Source organism: Haliaeetus leucocephalus, unplaced genomic scaffold, assembly GCF_000737465.1.
Source record: "Haliaeetus leucocephalus isolate CR32 unplaced genomic scaffold, Haliaeetus_leucocephalus-4.0 Scaffold317, whole genome shotgun sequence".
Taxonomy (NCBI): domain Eukaryota; kingdom Metazoa; phylum Chordata; class Aves; order Accipitriformes; family Accipitridae; genus Haliaeetus; species Haliaeetus leucocephalus.
In genome coordinates, this window is record NW_010972753.1 from 1,009,795 (window position 1) to 1,029,033 (window position 19,239).

Here is a 19,239-nt window from a genome sequence, read left to right on the forward strand (position 1 = left end):
GGGGAATGGGATTGTGTGTGTCTGTTTTTTTGGTGGGTTGGTTTGTTTGTCTGTATGTTTGGTTTTTTAAATAATCAGCCAAGGAAGTCTCCTGAGTGTAGAAGATAGTCAAATCACCTTCCTAAGTAGGTTTCAGCAACAGCATGGGAAGGAAAAACCCTCTATGTTACACAGGAGGAAATTAAAGAAAAAAAAAGGTTGATGAAATTAAGTCAAATCAGCACTGCTGTTTCCATGGCAATGATAAATGTGCTATACATATATGCAAACTGCAATATGAGCGCATATGCTGTTTTGCCTACAAATATTAAAGCACCATGGGACAGATCATTGGATACAGCAATATTCAGGCAATATTCATATATACGTGCAATGACAACTTAAAGGGGCACTTTCATGCCTGCATAATGTCCAGCAGAACTGCAGGCTGATGTAACTGAAGGCAGCCTTCCATTTTCTTTACATTACATCAACTACCAATGCTGCCTCAATGATATGGCAGTCAGTGCTGAAGATCCCTCCAGCCCCTATAGGCTGACAATACAGAGGGGACACCGATTAAGGGCTATGATGTCCTTACACATTACAATAGTTATACCAGGCTGACACTTTAAACTTGTTAACTTCAGCTTGGAAAATGACTTTTTTTTTTTCCAGCAGATTAAAGTTAGCATTTTTTGCTAGTGTTAGCTTAGCTAAGTGACTAAGATTGACTGGCAAAGCACACCTAAATGGGAGAGTCTGAAAGCCTTTTGATCCAACAGATCTCTTATGTTTAATCTGAGGGGGGAGAAAATAAAACAAAAAACAACCAGCAAACAAAAATCCCCACACCTACACTGCCCCCCCCCCTTTCAAAATTCTATCCAAAATGCCAGCTACTTAACTTAGCCATCAAAACTTTACTTCGGTTTCACTATCTACAAAACAGGAAAGACGACTACCTATTCTGTGTGTTATTTTACTCTTGAGAACACACCTGTTAAATAAGTAGGGGTAATTTTAAGGTAGAAAATGACAGTAAGTTGTTCTAGGCTTGATTACTACTTTTCTGATATAAAGAGCTCTAACTGGATCCATGCATAACATGCCACTGTCAGCACGTTCTTCTGCTGAACCCACAATACATTTTACAATCAAAAGGCGTTAGAAAGCCACTGCACTACCCCAGAAGAAGCACAGTTGCCTGCCCCTTTACCATCTTGAGGGCCTGAGAAAAAGCTTCACAGTTTTAAATTTTGGGGTTTTTTTAAATGCACAGATAGCAGTATGCAGGGTATACACAAGAGATTACTTCCCCAGAAATCCCTATACAAAAGGGCTAATAAAATAACAGTAATATAATTTTGAAAGTGATACAATTCATGTCTCCCAGTCTTGGAAAATAGTTCAGCCTTCCACATGGATCAGGTGAAGGAAAGAAAGCTGACCAGCTTGTTTTTTGGATAGATGAGCTGTCTACTCATTGTCTAGTTTCTTCAATTCTCATTCTCAACTTTGCAGTTAACTTATTTATTTCAACTGCACAGACACAACACTGGACAACCCACTGCTAGCCCTCTTACCTACTAAAAGCTGAGCCTCCCATTATTTCAATGGAAACAATTAGGCTATGACGACACTATTTTTCACGGCATTTAATACCTTCAAAACTGTGTGTCCTGCTACCGAACTCAACGGGATCGAATCACCATTTTATGTAACATACATCTGATAAAAGCTGATCTGTACCTTAAAGTGTCTTCTGATGGGTCCTGCATTTTCAAGGTGTCCTCTAATGCGTCTGTGAGGGTAAGTATCACTTGGTTTTGAAGAATAGTAAGAATTCTAGTCGGAAAACAGAGTTATTAGCTTAATGTTACTAAATTATTCAAGAAAACATACAAAGTTTCCAGGTTATACTAACAAATACTGCAACTCTTTCAATCTTGTAGCGTTTGACACCACAACACTATTTGAAGGAACCAGAGTAACAGGAGCATAGGGCCCGAGTCCAGGCTGGCTGAAGGATGGCAGAGCCCGCAGAAGCCAAAGGTGATACAGACCATCCTACTGGAACATCATCCTCTTGGAGAGATCCAAGGAGGTAACAAGCCAATTAAGGTGCTCTACCCCTGCCCCCAGAACAGATGCTTCAATCTGAATGCAGGAAATGTAGCAGACAGGCTGCTACAGCAGTCATCCCTCGAGTTAGGAATAAGGGCAACAAGATTAGTACTCCGGATGTCCCTGGTTAGCATATGGTCATCATAAATTAGCATATTTTAGAGCAGACTCATGCACTGTTACTATACACACCACCGCAGCAACCAGACAACGAACGTGTAGCACATTACATTGGTCTTCAGAAGATTCTACTTTTAACTCCGTATTACAGCAGAGCATTTTGAAGATTACTTGCCTGCCACAGAAACACACATGATTTCAGAAGCAAGTTGCACAGACAAGTGGTATTGAAATTGTTGCGTGTCAGCACCCGAACAGCTGCAGTCACACAGCCATGGTTGCCTAAAATAGAGCACTCCTCCAGCCAGGGTCCTACCTGTGTATTTTGGCCCTTTTCCAGTTTTCCCCATGACAGCTCCCTCTCAAGGATGCACACAGCTAAAATATCATTCCCTTCCATTATTGCATATGATTATAAATATTTACAGAAGCATTACATACTGGCATATACTACATTAAAGTCATCTAATGCATACAGAATGGACTTGCTAACGAACTCTTAGCAATCAAATTAAATTTCTTTATGGTCCATTCTTGAATCACAAAAGTGTTCCAATGCTGTTGAACTCTGTTTTTTCCAAAGAAAATTTTAACAGCTTCAAATACATTTTAAAAAGAGCCTAAGAAAAGAACTGTCATGAAACATCTCATATATACTAACATCTAATAATAAATGCAAATGCATGCTTTGCTGTTTACAGAATTTCTGTTCTCTAACAAAGTACCAAGCCTTTCCAGTGGCAGAAACACTTTAGCGTATGCTTTCCAACACTGTTACTAATTGGGGGGGCTATAAATGCAACAGAACAGCATTAGAATCCAAGTTCACTTTTAACTGGGATTTAAGCTAGCTTTTGGGGGTTTTTTTGAGAATACATTATTGCCTACAAGTCAACTATTTAGCATCTTAAAATGCCTTGACAAGAGGCAATTCAACAGAGAACAAAAAGAGAGGAAGAAAGACTTTATGAAACGAGATCAAAGTAGTCAAAATGGCTTTCCCAGGAAAAAAGTATGGACAGAGGAAAAAGCATGTCAGGAACTTCCCAGCTCCCATCTTATTCTAAGAATACAGAGGTACTCCATGAAATCAAATTAACTTTCTCCACACAACACAATTAAATCAGGAAGCTCCCTGTTGAAGTATACTCCTCCTTAAAGCTGAGAATTCAGCAAGAAGAAAAAAAAAACATTCAAGAAAATTTCCTGTTATAGTTAAAAATAAACCTCTGGGAATTAAAACAAAGCTTGTCTTAACTAACTGTGGATACACTCCTCCCCATCCCCACCTCCCTCAAATTCAAGTACATTCATGGAAACAAAAACATTAGAACTACTTGATGCAAAGAGACAGCAATCTACTCTTCAGGAATTTCCTAAACCAGAGATTTTAAATGGGGGGGGGCGGTGAGAAAGGGAAGTACAAAGAGACACTTGTTCTGATCTTCTACTCTTTAGCCATCCTCTTTTTGTCAGTAGAGTACCAGATGGATGTTTCTTACAATCAAGGCTAGATAGACATTGGCACCTTCAAGGCCAAGTTCTCAAGTTTAAGCTCAACCCCCAATTACTGAATATTAACACAAGAAATAACTGCCCTTCACTGGCCTGCTGTAAAAGATACTCATACCTTGCACTGAAAAGTTCATATTGATTAATCATGGGATATCAAAAGTAAGCCAACCAAGTCAATACCATTTCCATGTTTAATTTTAACCCAAATGACTATTATCATCCATTTAATAAGAGAGCAAAAGTGGTGTTAGTATCACTTTTTGATAGTTTACTGTAAGGGCATTTTAATATGACCAATACATTATCTGTATTCACAATAGGCAACATCCTTGCATCAGATATGCTCTACTGCTCAGGCTTCCAGTTTTCAAGCATCCGTCTTTTACCAATGCTGATAAGCACAGCAGTAATAAAAACCACAATGAAGTTTTACAAAGACAAAAATGTGCAAACATTTATCCAATAAATTATATTTTTTTTAAATCCTGTGTTATAATTTAAGATGCTGCAGTGGTTTTCTTGTCAAATACTCCTTTTAAAATTATTTTTGCCATATTTTCTGAGTGTTGGCACTGTTATGCTTGTCATTTGAAACCCGGCTCTCTGATGTACTTTCCTCTCAATATTTACCTGTAAACAAGAGCAAACAAACCTGAGAGGAGTGCTGAAGGTTAGAGTTTTTGTTTTGGATTTCCCAGGGTTTGCTTTTAAAATTGTCAAGGAGAGTTCCACATGTAAAAGTGGTAAGAGATGCCTGTTAAATACCTTTTCAGGTGTTTTCCCACACCTTCACAATTTTGCCAATATAAAAAGCTGTAAAACAGCTTCCCACAAGAACTAGAGACCTCTGCTTGGACTGTGGAGCCAGCTGAGCCACTATCTACCCAAGTATCTGTAGAACCGAGCAAAACCACAAAATTTACTTTCTTATTCAACAACTATTCTTAGCTCTTGCTTATGTTTCAAACTCTTCCTCAGTTTTTCCATGTATCGCTGGGCCCCAGTAATATATCCTTCATTTTAGGATGCTTCCTATTTAAAAAGGTGTGGTCGACCCAGCATCAATGTTCTGGTGACCCATCAAGTCACTTCTTAAATCCAATGCATTGTTCTCCAAATACTGCCTTTTAGCCACAGTCCTTACACTTTTCAAGGTGCTTGGCACTGTTCGCACCTGAACTGCACTGTTCCGATACAAAACTTTCCGAATGGAAAATTCCAAACATTTGTCCTCTTGCAGAAGGCAGCAAGGAATAGCCTTCACCTTCATTCCTTTTTGTTTTTCTAAGGCTGCTTTCAACTCTACTAATAATACATTTCCAAACAAAGTAGTAGTGGATACAGTCACACAGCTCTGAATTTATTACACAAAGCCTACTCAACACAGAATAATACATGTGGCTGAAATTACGGTTGGCTGCTTGGATGCCACTCCACTTAACTCCCACAACAAATGCTAAAGCAGTGCTAGCAGCTTACACGTATGGAGGTTGAGCTTGAGCTATTGCCCACCAGGATAAGTTCTCCAATCGCACCCAGTCCTGAAGAAATCCTTCAAGGAAAGCCATTTTGAGCACCATACGTTCTCAGACAACACATCTACATGTCATGGGAAGTGCCACACTACTGGAGCTAGCTTATTCAGCTGAATTATTTGTACTGCCTCAGATACGAGTTAGCTGTATTAGTGATCTGCTCTGCCCAGGAAAAGGTTATCCTCCTTCTGCATTACTTTACATATTGACCATCAGACATACTAGATAAACAGGAAGACAGACAAGGGGAGCAGAAAAGAATCAAAAGGCAAGAACAGAAACACAAAACCAGAAGAGGAGATGCAATTAAGAATTGCCAATTAATGTATTGCAGACACACTTGCAAAATGCCCGTAAGCCCTCCAAGCCAGTTGGTGAGCACTGATTAATTCTATTTTCACTGACAAATGTGGATGGCAAACTAAACTATTTTATCTTCCCACTTGTCTGCAAACCAGCTTCTGCATGGCTGACTGCATGAAGAGTCGTTCCTTCTTTAGGATGCCCTGCATTTGTAATACCCATGCTTTCACAGCTACTGTTGTTCTGAATGAATTACTCCTCACTGCAGTGCATGTTTGCAGTTCACTATTAGATATGAAAATGCAATCTTCCTGAACCTTCAGCACATCTAACAACTCAGTTTCTATTTCAAACTAACCCCCCTTTTATTTGCAATTACTATATTACTGTGGTGGGTTGACCTTGGCTGGACACCAGGTGCCCACCAAGCCGCTCTTTTGCTCCCCTCCTCAGCAGGATGCAGGGGGAGAAAATAAGATGGGAAAAAAAACCCAAAAACCAAACGCCTCATCTGTCAAGATAAAGGCAGTTTAATAAAACAAAAGCAAAGGCTGTGAGTGGAAGCAAAGGAAAACAAAAGACTTATTCTCTACTTCCCATCAGCAGGCAATGTCCAGCCACTTCCCAGGAAGCAGGGCTTCAGTACGTGTAGTGGTTGCTTCAGAAGACAAATGTAATAATGAATGCCCCCCCCACCCCGCCTTAGCTTTTATTGCTGAGCAGACATCATACGGTCTGGAATATCCCTTCGGTGAGTGTGGGTCAGCTGTCCCAGCTGTGTCCCCTCCCCAGATCTTGCCCACCCCCAGCCTGCTGGTGACGGGGGATGTTGGAGGGACAGCCTTGATGCTGCGCGAGCACTGCTGGGCAGTGGCCAAAACACCGCTGCGTTATCAACACCCTTCTAGCTACCAATGCAGAGCACAGCACTGTGAGGGCTGCTATGGGGAGAATTGACTCCCTCTCAGCCAGACCCAATACAATTATTTAATGAGCAATTACCACTTGTTGTGGGGGACTTCAATCTTAGTCTTCAGTAAGTAATATTTTTTACCGTTAAAAACTTGTGCTGCTTTACACTGAAAGACGCCCTGTTACATCTGCAAGGCAGCAATGTTTCAGTGATGGTCAGAACTGACTACATGAAAGCTACTTTTGACGGACCTCAGAACAATTTCATGGCCTTTTGGAACCCTGTCCATAGGGTATTAATTACAATCTATAAAGAACAACAATTTATGTTAGTCTCCTTCTTATTTTGCACCCACCAGAAAAAAATTGCCACAGTTATACTGCACACAATAATGAAGCTTTTCTGGTCTCACCAGTTCCCCAAGTTAAACAAGCACAAGCACTTGGAAATAAGACTATATTTATTTAAAAGGAATTTTCCAAAAGAGACAAATTTACTCCTCCTGAACCTAATATAACTGTCTTGCCCATTTCACTATTAAAGCACATCACAGAAAGATAGTCTGAGAAAGACTAAGTGCCCAAACTAGCTTTGAAAAATGCAGTATCAACATAGATAAGCTACTCCACTGTATAACATTCCATCTTCAGGAACATTATTTCAGACATTTCTAATTATTTCCATGATTTGTTCCTCATTTTTATTTGTTTTTAAAATAAGAACTTTCCAGAACTTTCGTCATTATGAGGAGAAACACTGTTTTGGTAACAATGCCACCTACACAAGATTTGGACCTTCCCTTCCAACTGCTCACAATTAGAATGCAGGAGAGTATTCTTTTTCTCAAACCTTTCAACATTACCTCGGGTTATCTGCTCAATAACAATTCTACTTTGTAGTGTAGGTAGTACATCATTAGGTGAAAGAAATACAGCATTAGGTACAAATTTCTTTTACAAAGCTACAAGCAATATGACTTTTTATTTCATAAATCCCCTCAAGCAATTCATTTCAGTAAGTCATTTTGAAACTAAAGTATAGTTCAAAAGTTTAGTTTGTCCTGTTCCTGCTAGTCAATAAGAGATCTAAAGTTGACCACCTTATTTCTGGACTAGCTGAAAAAATGTTTTGATTTCACCCAACATACTGACTAAACTAGCTTTCTGAAACAACAAATCCCTGGCCAACTTGCTGCGAGGTTATAAAAAACAGTAGCAAAGTTGTTATGGAGTACAGGCATGCAAAAGCAAAACAATTATTTTTGTTGTATAAGCATCTGGTTATAAAAGTGGTTTTAGCTCACTTGTATTAATCTATGCTTAAAAAAATACCTGAGGATGTACTCTTGCACTAGAACTGTGAAATTATGAGTAGGTTTATCTTTGAGCCAAGTCTAAAGATAATAAAGCCTCACTTGAAAATTAAGAGGGCAAGACATCACAGACTGTTAAATTTACATCAGCATAGACAGTGCAGCAAAAAATGAATTACAAGTGGAAGAACAACAAATGCAGAAGCTACTAATTCTACATTTAGGCTTACCAGGTGAGGTTTCCCAATAAATTTCCGGAAGGGTGGCTTAATGAACCTCATAGGCTTTTGGAAGCCATCAAGTTGAGAGTTTTGTAATTTTGAAAGACTGCAGCTTTGCTGGTTCCTGATGTGCATGTGAGAGAGAGAGAGAGAGAATAATTAAAATCTAAAGCCATAGCATATCAAACCCCTGTATTTTAAATAACCTTAGTTGAGTACCTGTATCACTTACAAGTGCAAAGTGACTGGTTTTAAGTGATTTTTTTCTAGGACATTCGACAAATAACTAGTCCTCCGACTAAACTCAAGCCCAAGTTGCACAGAATTATATAGTAAGCTGCATTCTCTTATGCAACGACAAATGAACAGAGATACTCTGCCTCCCTGGAATGCCGGTGATGCGCGGCAGGTTTCCCCAGGCCTGCCTGGCTGGTCCTTGCTGCCCTCCGCTGGCTGAAATGCTTTCTGCAGATCAGCAGTTGTTCTGCACTGCACTCTCTTTTAAAGTTGCACAGAACTTTCCGTTTCGTGAAATCCCAAATCCGACAGAAGGTCAGATAAATCGCTAGATGCTCTAGTTTCATCCTCCGCAAGCAGGACTTTGGGCTTTTGCTTGCTTAGGTTTTTTTTACTGAGCCCACTGCTAATACAGTTGTGTTCATAAACCTCTGAATAAAACACGTACTATGAAAAGTAACCACCAGAAGGCAAAATTCATAGTTCATGAAACATACAGAAACAGCTTTCATAGCTGCAAAAGAGATTACTAGGGCAAAAATAGAGGCACACTGGACTAGCTCATAGGCACTGCCAGTATCTCATATGTGAACTATGAAAAACTCCCAATCTCAGGAAAATTCTACCCATCGTTCATACCATTACTGCCCTCAGCCCACATTACATCGTCCACATTACTCTGACAGTGTAACCCCTCCAAAGTCTGGGATAGCCACACTTACTGGAGAAACTGGAGCTCTCCCGCTCTGAGCAGCATATGCAAAAGGTAAGCAAGACAGTAACTGTGGAAGTAGCAAAAAAGCCTTCCCATATAATAAGGCCAAACATACGCTGAAAGACATAGCCCCAGGTACATAAAAGGCTATATGCAACTGTCCAATATTTACACACACACACACACACACACTTGGTATCTTTTACTTTTTTTGTTCAAAGAATCTCAAATACAAGAAATATTTCTTCTGCAGCTTCACAAGTCAGTTTTCCCAAGTATGTGTGCATTGCCACTATTTGCCATTACAGGCTGCATGAAAAGTGAACAAACAACAGCATATTAAGAGTGATCTGCAAATCATGACTATAGTGTAGATACAGGTCATTACATTCTAGCAATTCTTTAATCAACATCTCTTCTAACACAAATAAGTCATCTCTCTAATCAGCCAACCTCACAACATCAAAAGTGGAACAGGGTGACTGAGGTTAGCAAACACCTCTGGGGCAAACACCTTTAACAAACCCGTTGGAGAACTTCATAGCAGTAAAAAGCTATTCCGAAAATCTAGCTTTTCTTCATAAAATTCTCCAAGAATCAGAAAAATTCCAATTCTTTGTTGATATTCCGCATGACATTACAAAACAACCAGGGCAACACAACAATGTATTCATCCTAAAATGCTTTTATGAAAGTACGAAATACCAAGAGAATGTTATTATATGGCACATCAAGGAATTTAAAAATAGTTAAGCATCTTTAAATTAATTGCTTCCTCTGTTCCTATTCAGGGCTACAGTTTCAGCTTGCTTTTCAATTTTTTTTCCCCACTGCAGCTTAACCTCTTTCAAGGTAACACTCCATTACAGAGTAGTTTGCAACGTACATCAGTTGAATTTCAGTCCAAGTCAAACATACAAGGACAAACTATGGAAAAGAATCACAACAAATGCAACTGTGGAAGGGTCAAAAAATGAACACATAAGAGAACTACAGGCTTGGGCCAACAAGATTCTTATTTGCCAATTACCTTGGAGTTACACCGTCTACATGAAACACTCTCTCATCTTCATTCTTCAACCTCTCTTTTCTTCTCCTTTCTATATCATGCCGTAGATCATTTGGATCTTCTAACACTCTCATAATGTTCTAGTTAAGAGGAAGGGTTAAAATCAAGTTACCTAGTAATAACTAAACACTGATGTGATTATGTCCTTCAGGAGTTGCATCCAGTATATAACTTTGTTAATGTAGTTCAACTATCTGCGCATAGGACAGATGCACATCAACCCAAGGATCCAAAGTCCAAAACAATAACAAAAGCAGTCCCAAACAATTACCCTTTCTTGCACCATCTGCCTTTCTACAAGCGTCCAAACAGTGAACAGAGCACTGGAATTCTGCATGGAGTTGTCAAGCAAAAATATTCACATAAATTCCAGTAAAGCTTAAGCAGTTCTACTACTCTTAATTAAGCTGAATCTCCACATACCTGTACTATAGAAAAAAAAAAAAGAAAAAAAAACCAGTAACTAAATCACAGTAAGTGTAGCTTGGAAGGGGAACACAGAAAATCTTATGTCCCTGGATGAAAGCATGGGATAAAATAGCATTCTGAGGAATTATGTGGATGTTGGGCCATTCTAACATTAGGGCAGAAGAAACATTTAGATGGTTTTTTTTTTTTCTAATCTCAGAGGGAAAGTAAGAGCCACACATCAGCCACCTACTTAGTATTTACACTATTTAAAAACAGATAGGGGTTCAAGCAGCAGCAGTAACCACACTCCAGCTACTCTGGAGAACACGCCCAGATTTTACTCATCAGTCAACACAGTATACTTGCACCATTGTAGTATCTGTAAATATGCACAAGTGTGCATTTCTTTCAAAATAGTCAGAATTACTGATGGTCTTCAAAGCACGTAAAAATTATGTACCAATAGCAAGGGGAAAATGTTGATTATATCTATATCACTTTAACTTAATTACTGTTTGCCAAAAAAGTTAAGTAATCAAGATACCTGGGGAGATTCAGATGGCACAGTTCGTTTGTTCTGAAGTTCTGCTAGAGACATGTCAATCCTCCTGGAACACAAAAATACTTCATAAAAACAAGTGCCATCGCTATAAATAGCAAAACCATTATTGATCAACTACAGAATTCTTTGCAGACTATGGGCAGGTAGTTTACATTCAGTGAAAAAACACCTGACATTGTGTAAAGTCTACTGAAGATGAATTACCTTAATGCAAATAAATTAAGGCAAAAAGCGCATCAATTACCTGTGAATTTCTGGATCCAAACGTATTTTAACTTCATTCATATTTGCAATTGGTTTATTCTGAATTTTTGAGAACCGTTCATGTAGAGTTATGTCAGAAGATGTAAAATAATTTGCTGTGAAGAGATATTAAATACAAGAATGTTTATTTGTAGTAGTTGAAATGCACAGTGGGAAATTGCATCTTTTAGAAGATTAACTCTTAAGGACACCAAGATAACTTCTGAGATTACATTTCAAACTATTTCCACTTGCAGTTTAACGTTCACAAATGAAAGACTTAAGACATCCTTCTTATTTAATAAGATTAAGCTCAATAGAAAGTTAACTGTCAGCTCTATCACAGTAGTAGTCAAATGACTAGAATCTATAAATAAAGTTCAACACTGAACATGATGCAGCAGTCTAAACACTAATCTGAAAAGTTAAAGGAACTACATATAAGTAGGAAGTTGTGACTACAGCAAAGCTCCTTTTTTATTCTGTTCCTAAACAAGCAGGTTAGTCTTAAGCACCAGCATAAAATCATTTTGACCTTAACACTCCACAATACTGCCTCTATCATGGACGGAGATCTTCTTGCAATCATTCTCCACCCAACTACTTTAAATCCTCAACCTACATTTTCCTTAAAGAACAGGAAATGAAGCCAAAACACAAATGAAGCCAAAAGGCAAACACCTAATGTTTACAAGGACAGCATATCCAATTCATTAGACTTGGTCTGAATAACTAGAAATATATACACACATACATATACCCCAAATATTACAGCCACCTTTAACTTGATGGATAATTGTGATTATTTCCTGAGTAAATTCTCTTGATGGGTCGTTTTCAACATTTTGTGTTACAGATTCCATGTGCTCAAACACCGGATGAAAATTTTCATTTTTCCTGCCAACAGCAACCAGATCACGTGACATCTGTCTCTCTGTAGTATGACTAGAGGCAGTCCTAGGACAAAAGTTTACAGATATTCACTTTAAAAGAATTCACTGTATCCGAAAACTTCAAATAGACAAGTAGAACAAAACAATAAATTAAGAAGTTCATTTTAGGAATAAGTGTGATGAAACTGAAATCTCATTTTGTTCCTTTTTTTTAAATAAAAAACTCATAAGGCCATAAGGAAGAAAAGCTACAATAAAATACAAAGAAACATGACTACACTCTCAGGAATCCTTTCAGTTTCAGTGAAGTACGCAATACGAAATTTGTGAATTTTGAACTTAATTCATCTAGGTTATCAAATAGAACAGGCAAATGAAGATCCCAATATACTACTTCAGTACAATTCAGGAAGGCGATTATGTGCATGTCTTTGTTTAGAAGGAGCTACCAGATAATTTTCAAGAACAGTTCAGAGATGTATAAATCTCAGAGCATCTTTGGGAACTGAATCATCACTTGAGCCTAGTGAAACAGCTTTCCAGTGGCAGTGTGTGAACTTAAGAACGTGTTCAGCATCTTTTTGTCAAATTTTACTCATTCTAAATAAGTTTACGCCCCAAATGGTTGCACTGCTGCTTAAGAATTATTTTGACAAGGTAGCTAACACTTTAAAAATCCTGCTGTTCTCGTTGCAAGGAAAATGCTTGCCATTTGGAAAGATAAATTGAGGACTCAAACAGCCCATGTAAAAGCTTTTAGGATGAAGACTCTGTTTACTGTGCATTCTGCAAAGTGATTATTGCCCTGCCCATCCTGTATTTGAAGCAAACAAGACTAGAATTTTTATACAGAAATTGTATCAGAAATAGCCTCTAGCAGGTGTCAGAAGTCACCTATTTGCCCCAGTAAATGGGAAATAGTCACATGCAAGAGGGAATCCAAACAATCTCAGTTCTAGATGATGTGAATTATCTACCTGCTCCCCAGGTTTATAAAGTATTCTTCTCAGCTGAGTCATTTCAAATCAGGTGTTTGTTAAATGCCTTAAGTAGGCAGTACAAATATTCTCAGTCATCAGCTTCTGCAAAATTAGTGTTCTCATCTTTAAAAAAAAAAAAAAAAATATTTAGCACTTTTGCCTGTGGAAGCGAACCTTCCACACATGAAATTAGCTGTAATCAATGTCGTAGTTTCTTCAGTCTGCAAATAACTACTGCGTCCATCGTCCATGACTTGCAAAAACAGCAGCAAGATACTACGAGATACAGGAATTGTCCTGTGGGCTTGCAACAAAACCCAACAATAACTAGGTTATTTTCCTTAAATTATCATTCAGGAAGGTAAATGCCTGTCCCAGCTGGGGAGAGCGGGGGGGGCATTACTCCACTTCCCTTTCCTCAGTCTTTAATATTAGCCCACTATGTGCAGACAGTAACTTGTCCTTGTAACTCTCCATTGTATTACATGTTTCTGAAATATTGAAAGGGAAAAAAATTGATATAGATGTTGTTCTTTGGGACAAGAGGCAAAATACCTTTAAAATGAAGGCTCATCATTTTAGAAAGGAAGGTAATCCCTTCCAAAAGGGATTACTGCCATTATATGACATTCTTGCCTGCAACAGCAAGGCAACAAACCAGAAAAGCCTGCAAAAATCTACACAAACCAAGCTGCTTACTATCTACCATGTATCCATCATCTAGATTTTCATAATATTAGCAATTTTCCAATTCAGCTGGCATTGGGAATGCTAAAGGCAACCACACGTATTACACAGAAGATGGACAGAAGCAGACTCTACTGCTTTTCAGTCCTTATGCCTCAACAGACTGCCACTTCATTTGTTACAACAATAAATAACATAACACAGGGATCGCCAATTTTGACAGCTTTATTGAACTTGAGATCTTGAACATCTGAATGTGTGCCTGAGATGTAATTTAAAGGTTATCTGGTTTTTAGAAGAAACGAGGGATGACTCAGTCAAAAAAAATGCCATCATATTCCAGAAGAAAGCACAGGACTAGGCTTTTCTGCTTTTGTTTTTTTTTAATACAAGTAACACATTTACTTGTCATAAGCAACTTTTAACTACAGGTTTATATCAGGCATATCTGCTCTTTGCATTTCTTACTACTTCTCCATGAAAGGCAATAGGGGATTTTTTTGTTTGTTTGTTTTAATAGAGGTAGGCTGTAAGTTTCCAGTCTGGGCAAGTTAACATTTTAAACAACATAAAATTAAAAAGGTACAACCTTAGTTTGTCCTGGTTACCTCTTAAAGAAACCGTGCTTTCCTCCAATATTCATAAGCTGTAAAGAGACAGGAAGAAAGAAGAAGAGGTGAGGGGAAACCAGTACCTGTACTTGGTCACCATTTTCTTCATATCCACTTTGATTGTGAGATGTTCCCTCCTACAGTTGACATCTGACATTTTCACATCTGAAACAGTATGACTTGAATCATGCTGGCTATCGGAGGAATCTACTTTTTTCCTGAATTCCCCTTCTTTCCTTACTCTTTCCTTCGGTTTGTTTTTAAAAGATCTCAGATCGACATCCATTTTGGAAGAGTTAACACAAGCATCGCAGCCCTTCTTTGAACTATATTTAACAGGTACTTCGAAGTGCCCTTCTTCAGTCCGTCTCGCTCTTCCACTGCTAAAGTAATCTAACTCTTTGCTATTCCGGGCACCCTTAGAAGAACCGTATTTCTGGTCTTCCTGCTTCACGTATTTCTGAGCTCTATCATCTGAAAAAAGCTTTTCCCCATCTGGATGCCTGCGCCGTTTGTGACTGTACTCGTAGGCTATCTTTGTGACAGAACCCTCCGAGTACTCCCTTTCAGCCGATCGGTGGGGCTGGGCACCCAGATTTCTTTGCTCCTCCTTTTCTTCGTAGGGTGGAAAAGAACGTTCTTGCTTCCACTTGGAATTTCTTGCTACTTCTCCACCGTCATACCTCTCCATTTCTTTAGCCCTTTTAGACGTGTGCCCATATTCTCTGTAATCGTGATCTTCAGGATACCTGTGTTGACATAAAGCAATTTACACTTGCACTAGAGAAGAAAGCGAGAACTTATATGTGCAGAATGTTGGACAGCAGAATGCGTGGCAAGTTAACCCATAATCCCTCACGCCAAGGTACAGATGTGCAGGGGCTCTTAAGAGGGAAATATTATCCTTTCATACTCTAGCCATCAATACGACTTACTTAAAAGACAAATACTTCACTACTACCAGTCGCCCATAATTAAACTACAAAGTGGCCAACGTGTTTCAAGGTGGTTATCTTCAACTATAATGAAAACAGACTTTCACTTGAGGCTTTACACCACAATACCCAGGTTTTAATTATTTTATTCCTATACCTCTTCTGTAAAGAGCTCCTTGCCGTAAATTCATCAGAAACTCTTCTGGGTGACTGACCATACTTCTCTTCATGTAACCTCTGGTGCCTCAAGTCATCTTCATGCCATTTTCTTTCAAGTTGACATGAAGCCCCTAATGGTCTAGGAAAAGGTTTCATTCCTTTTTCATTTCCAGTGACTTTGTAGTGCTCAAACATGTATCTGTCTTCCATCTTGTGTTGGTAAAAGGGACGATCATGCTCATTATATGGTATTTCCGAGTATTTTGGTGGTAACTGGCATCTCCTATTGCTTTCAGTTCTTTCAGATGAATGTGTTCTGTAGGGCTTATGACTGTAAGTATCTTCCATGGGAATTCTTTTCAGGTTTGGTGAAGGTGATCTACGTTCATATATTCTCTGGTGGTTATTTCCATAAGGTGCAAACCTGGAATTGCTTTGTCCGTATTTTTCATCTTCTGTTCTCCAAGGCATAGGTTTCTTTGGGTCCTTACGAAAGCTTTTATATTCACAGTCATAATTTATATGAGCATGCCTTTGCCTATGGTGCTCTGGACTCCTAAATGCTGGAGATAAGGACCTAAGGCAAAAATAAAATCCACTTTGAGTAGTCCCATAAAATTGAATCAACCTCTTGATGAGAACATTTATTCCCTAAGGAATTAACAGTTTAGTACGCGATTTTAATCAACTGGTAAAAAAATTAAAACCAAGATATTCAAAGTGTCATTTGCCTGGCTGGAGTACCAAGCTTACTTTTATTCTGTTGGAAGTTTTCATAGTAAAAATACCCACTTGAAATAGTAGTAAGTCAATCATTTTTCTCTCTTTGCATTCTTTCAAACTAAAAATAATTTCATATATATGAAGTTTCCACTACATTGAAAGCAACTGTTATACACATTTTCACACTTCTCAAGCATTCCCTATCTTTTTCAGTGCCAAGAGAAAAAAGGGGAAGGAAAAAAAGCATATAAAGAATGAAAAAAAAAAAAACCAAAACCAAACAAACAAAGCAGGGGAAAAAAACCCAAACAAAACCCACTACCTTTTCGGGTTTTCTTTGCATGCCTAAACAACCCCCAAAACTGGTTGAAAACATTATAAGATATCCTATTTAAAATGTCACACAGGTAGGCTTTTTCCTGTAGAAAAGACCGAGTTAGAGAAAGATGTTTTCGTCTTTTTGTATAAATTGTGTGTACATGTACATACATGTACACACATGTATAATATGCACTTCCACACCTATTGCAGCTTTTGCTCCTTCAATTGCATCACTCAGCTTTGCATTTTCACCTACAGTTACAAAAATGAAAGCAACCTATTAAGAGTTTTTAGCCAAAAACTCCTTAAATAAAAGCAGTACAAGCCACCAGCAAGAATCAGAAAGCAATCCCAGATGTAACAGTTCTGCTTGTATTCAAGTATTCACTGTGCACTCTTGATACACTCTAATAAAAAAAGAATTGAAAAATATAAGTTGAAAAAATTCAAGGAAGTCACTTCCTTTGTACACATATTGCAAACATACAATCTGGCATAATTATTTGCTCCATTTCTGCAAATGAGTTCAAACTCAGAACCACAGATCTTCCTAAAACTATAATGGCTAACTTCTCACAGCACCCATACTGCTGCTGCCACCCCACGTTGCTGTGGTTAAGGCTTGCCTTTTAATGAGAGCTGGGGCATTCCTCCCTGCCCTTCACTCAAAGGGCATATTCACAGCTATCGATCTAGTATGGAAGTAGACAGGATTTCTCTTTTTAAAAAACAAACAAGCAAAAACTCACACACATTTTTCTGTGTTATCTAACAAACTCCCTTGGTCTTGGTCATCACAACTTAATAACAGGCTGTTCAGAAAAGAAACCCCAAACCAGCAAAAAAAGTAGTTTCATATTACATACTAACAGCTCTGGAGAGCTTAAAATTGTATTCCAGGCTCCCGGTTTTACCATCTTGAATTGGCATTGCAAGTCCTAAAAATGAGGCAGGTAACTAGCGGCATGAAGTAACCTGGATGTTATTCTGGTGACATACATCAATGACACACGCTACCAGGCCAGTGTCCAAAAAGAAGGGCGCTGACTCCCATGTTTCCAGTTCGCTTTATGCTGCAAGGCATATCTAACTGTGCTGAAGATCAATTTGCGGATCAGCCCCAATGGCTCAGAAAGCCTGAGGTGTTTGAACTAAGAAGTATTTTTTTAACAGTCGATCTGGCCCTCCCTGTAGACCAACAGGCAAAACAGGAGTGAGCTACGGACATTAAGTGCACCAGGCGGTGCTTGAGTAAAAATAACCTTAACTAGTTGGGTGCTTGGATTTTGTGCTTAAGGTAGTTCCAAGTCCCAAAACACACAAGCTGTACAAGGTTCTTGGCAGACAGCAAAACTTTAACACCTCTAGCTTATTAAAAAAAAAATCATAATAAAATTCTGGGTTGGGAAAAAAATTGCACAAGGTATTCAGTTTGGAAAACAAATCATCGTTAATAAACTACACTTTACAAATTGCAATTCTGGATACAATTTTCTTTCTTTTATGCAAGTTTTAAGTCCTAATTATAAATCCTTATACAGAGCTACTTTTCAGAACACAGGTTGTAAATAAATATTTACCTTGGTTTCCATCGTGGTGATCTTGATCTAGATCTTGTCATCTTCTCTCACGTGTTTATATGAGTTTCTTGAAGCTGTAAAAATGATACAATTTACTAGTGTGATAACAGAAAGGTGCTACAAATTGCAACAGGTACAGTTGTTTTTAACAAGTGTAGTATTAGATGCTTCAAGGTTGGGGTGAGGCATATTTTTAGGTTGCTTTACCTCTAATTCACATTTTAAGGCAAGTAACTTTTTTCCTAATTGCTGATCTCAGAACACAGCTTATTTTCTTCACAAAGATTTAAATATTTGACCATTGCTCTCTTTTTCTCTCCATTTTGTATGCTGTCTATTCACTCTGGTTTTAAATGTTAATAATGTCACAAGCAAGCTGCAGCAACTGAAAAAAATGCTGTAATTGTTAGTGTGTATTAAATGCTATAGATGATAGAGAGGGAAGAGACAGCCAGCTTTAAAATCAAGTTCACAAAGAAAAGTGTTTTTGCATCAAGTTATATTCTGAACTTCGTATATACTGAACTGCAAATTTGTAACATACACTGATATTATTACATGGTTACAGACCTGCTGTAAGCTTTAACTGCTCCATCAAGTCTTAACTGCTCTATCATCACACGCCTCATCCAAATAATACCATGTGCAAAAAGATCACTTTTCATTTTTCTACTTAACTTGTTAATAACCTACTACCTAGACGCACATTTAAATATACAGTGGATGCACTATGACAGAAAACACTGCTCCTGAATCCTGGAAGTAGCTCTGGCCATCCCTTCTCATAAAAGCTATGGAAGAATGAGAAACGTATCAGTGGAATCTACCCTTCTTACTCCTCTTTGCAAAAAGGTACTAGAAACTCGGAAAACAAGCGGTGAAAGGACATTATACAAACTCACCAGTAACGTGACTGGTGAATAGGAATGGAATGACTATTCATTATTTAGCAAACACAAGGATTAAAGCAGAGTGAAATTATCAGGTAACTGATTAAACATTGGCATTTGGACCGCATACCCATGCCTACAGCTCCTAATTACCACGAGATGCTGTAAAGGCCAGGAATATAAATAGATACAAAACCA

At 38.3% G+C, this 19,239-nt stretch overlaps 1 protein-coding gene across 1 annotated transcript in view; it reads right to left on the bottom strand.

Moving 5' to 3' along the window:
- Nucleotides 1-18,225, bottom strand: part of LOC104834144 (chromosome unknown open reading frame, human CXorf23) — a 23,466-nt gene extending 5,241 nt beyond the window's left edge. Inside the window, exons 1-9 of the mRNA XM_010571264.1 lie at nt 18,152-18,225; nt 15,526-16,104; nt 14,517-15,182; nt 12,041-12,219; nt 11,264-11,378; nt 11,002-11,065; nt 10,008-10,126; nt 8,035-8,149; nt 1,732-1,827 (exon numbers count right to left, since the gene is read on the bottom strand). Coding sequence (XP_010569566.1) covers nt 1,732-1,827; nt 8,035-8,149; nt 10,008-10,126; nt 11,002-11,065; nt 11,264-11,378; nt 12,041-12,219; nt 14,517-15,182; nt 15,526-16,104; nt 18,152-18,192 — 1,974 coding nt within the window. The 5' untranslated portion in view covers nt 18,193-18,225. The remainder of the gene's footprint in view (nt 1-1,731; nt 1,828-8,034; nt 8,150-10,007; nt 10,127-11,001; nt 11,066-11,263; nt 11,379-12,040; nt 12,220-14,516; nt 15,183-15,525; nt 16,105-18,151) is intronic.
- Between the last annotated feature and the right edge of the window lie 1,014 nt (nt 18,226-19,239).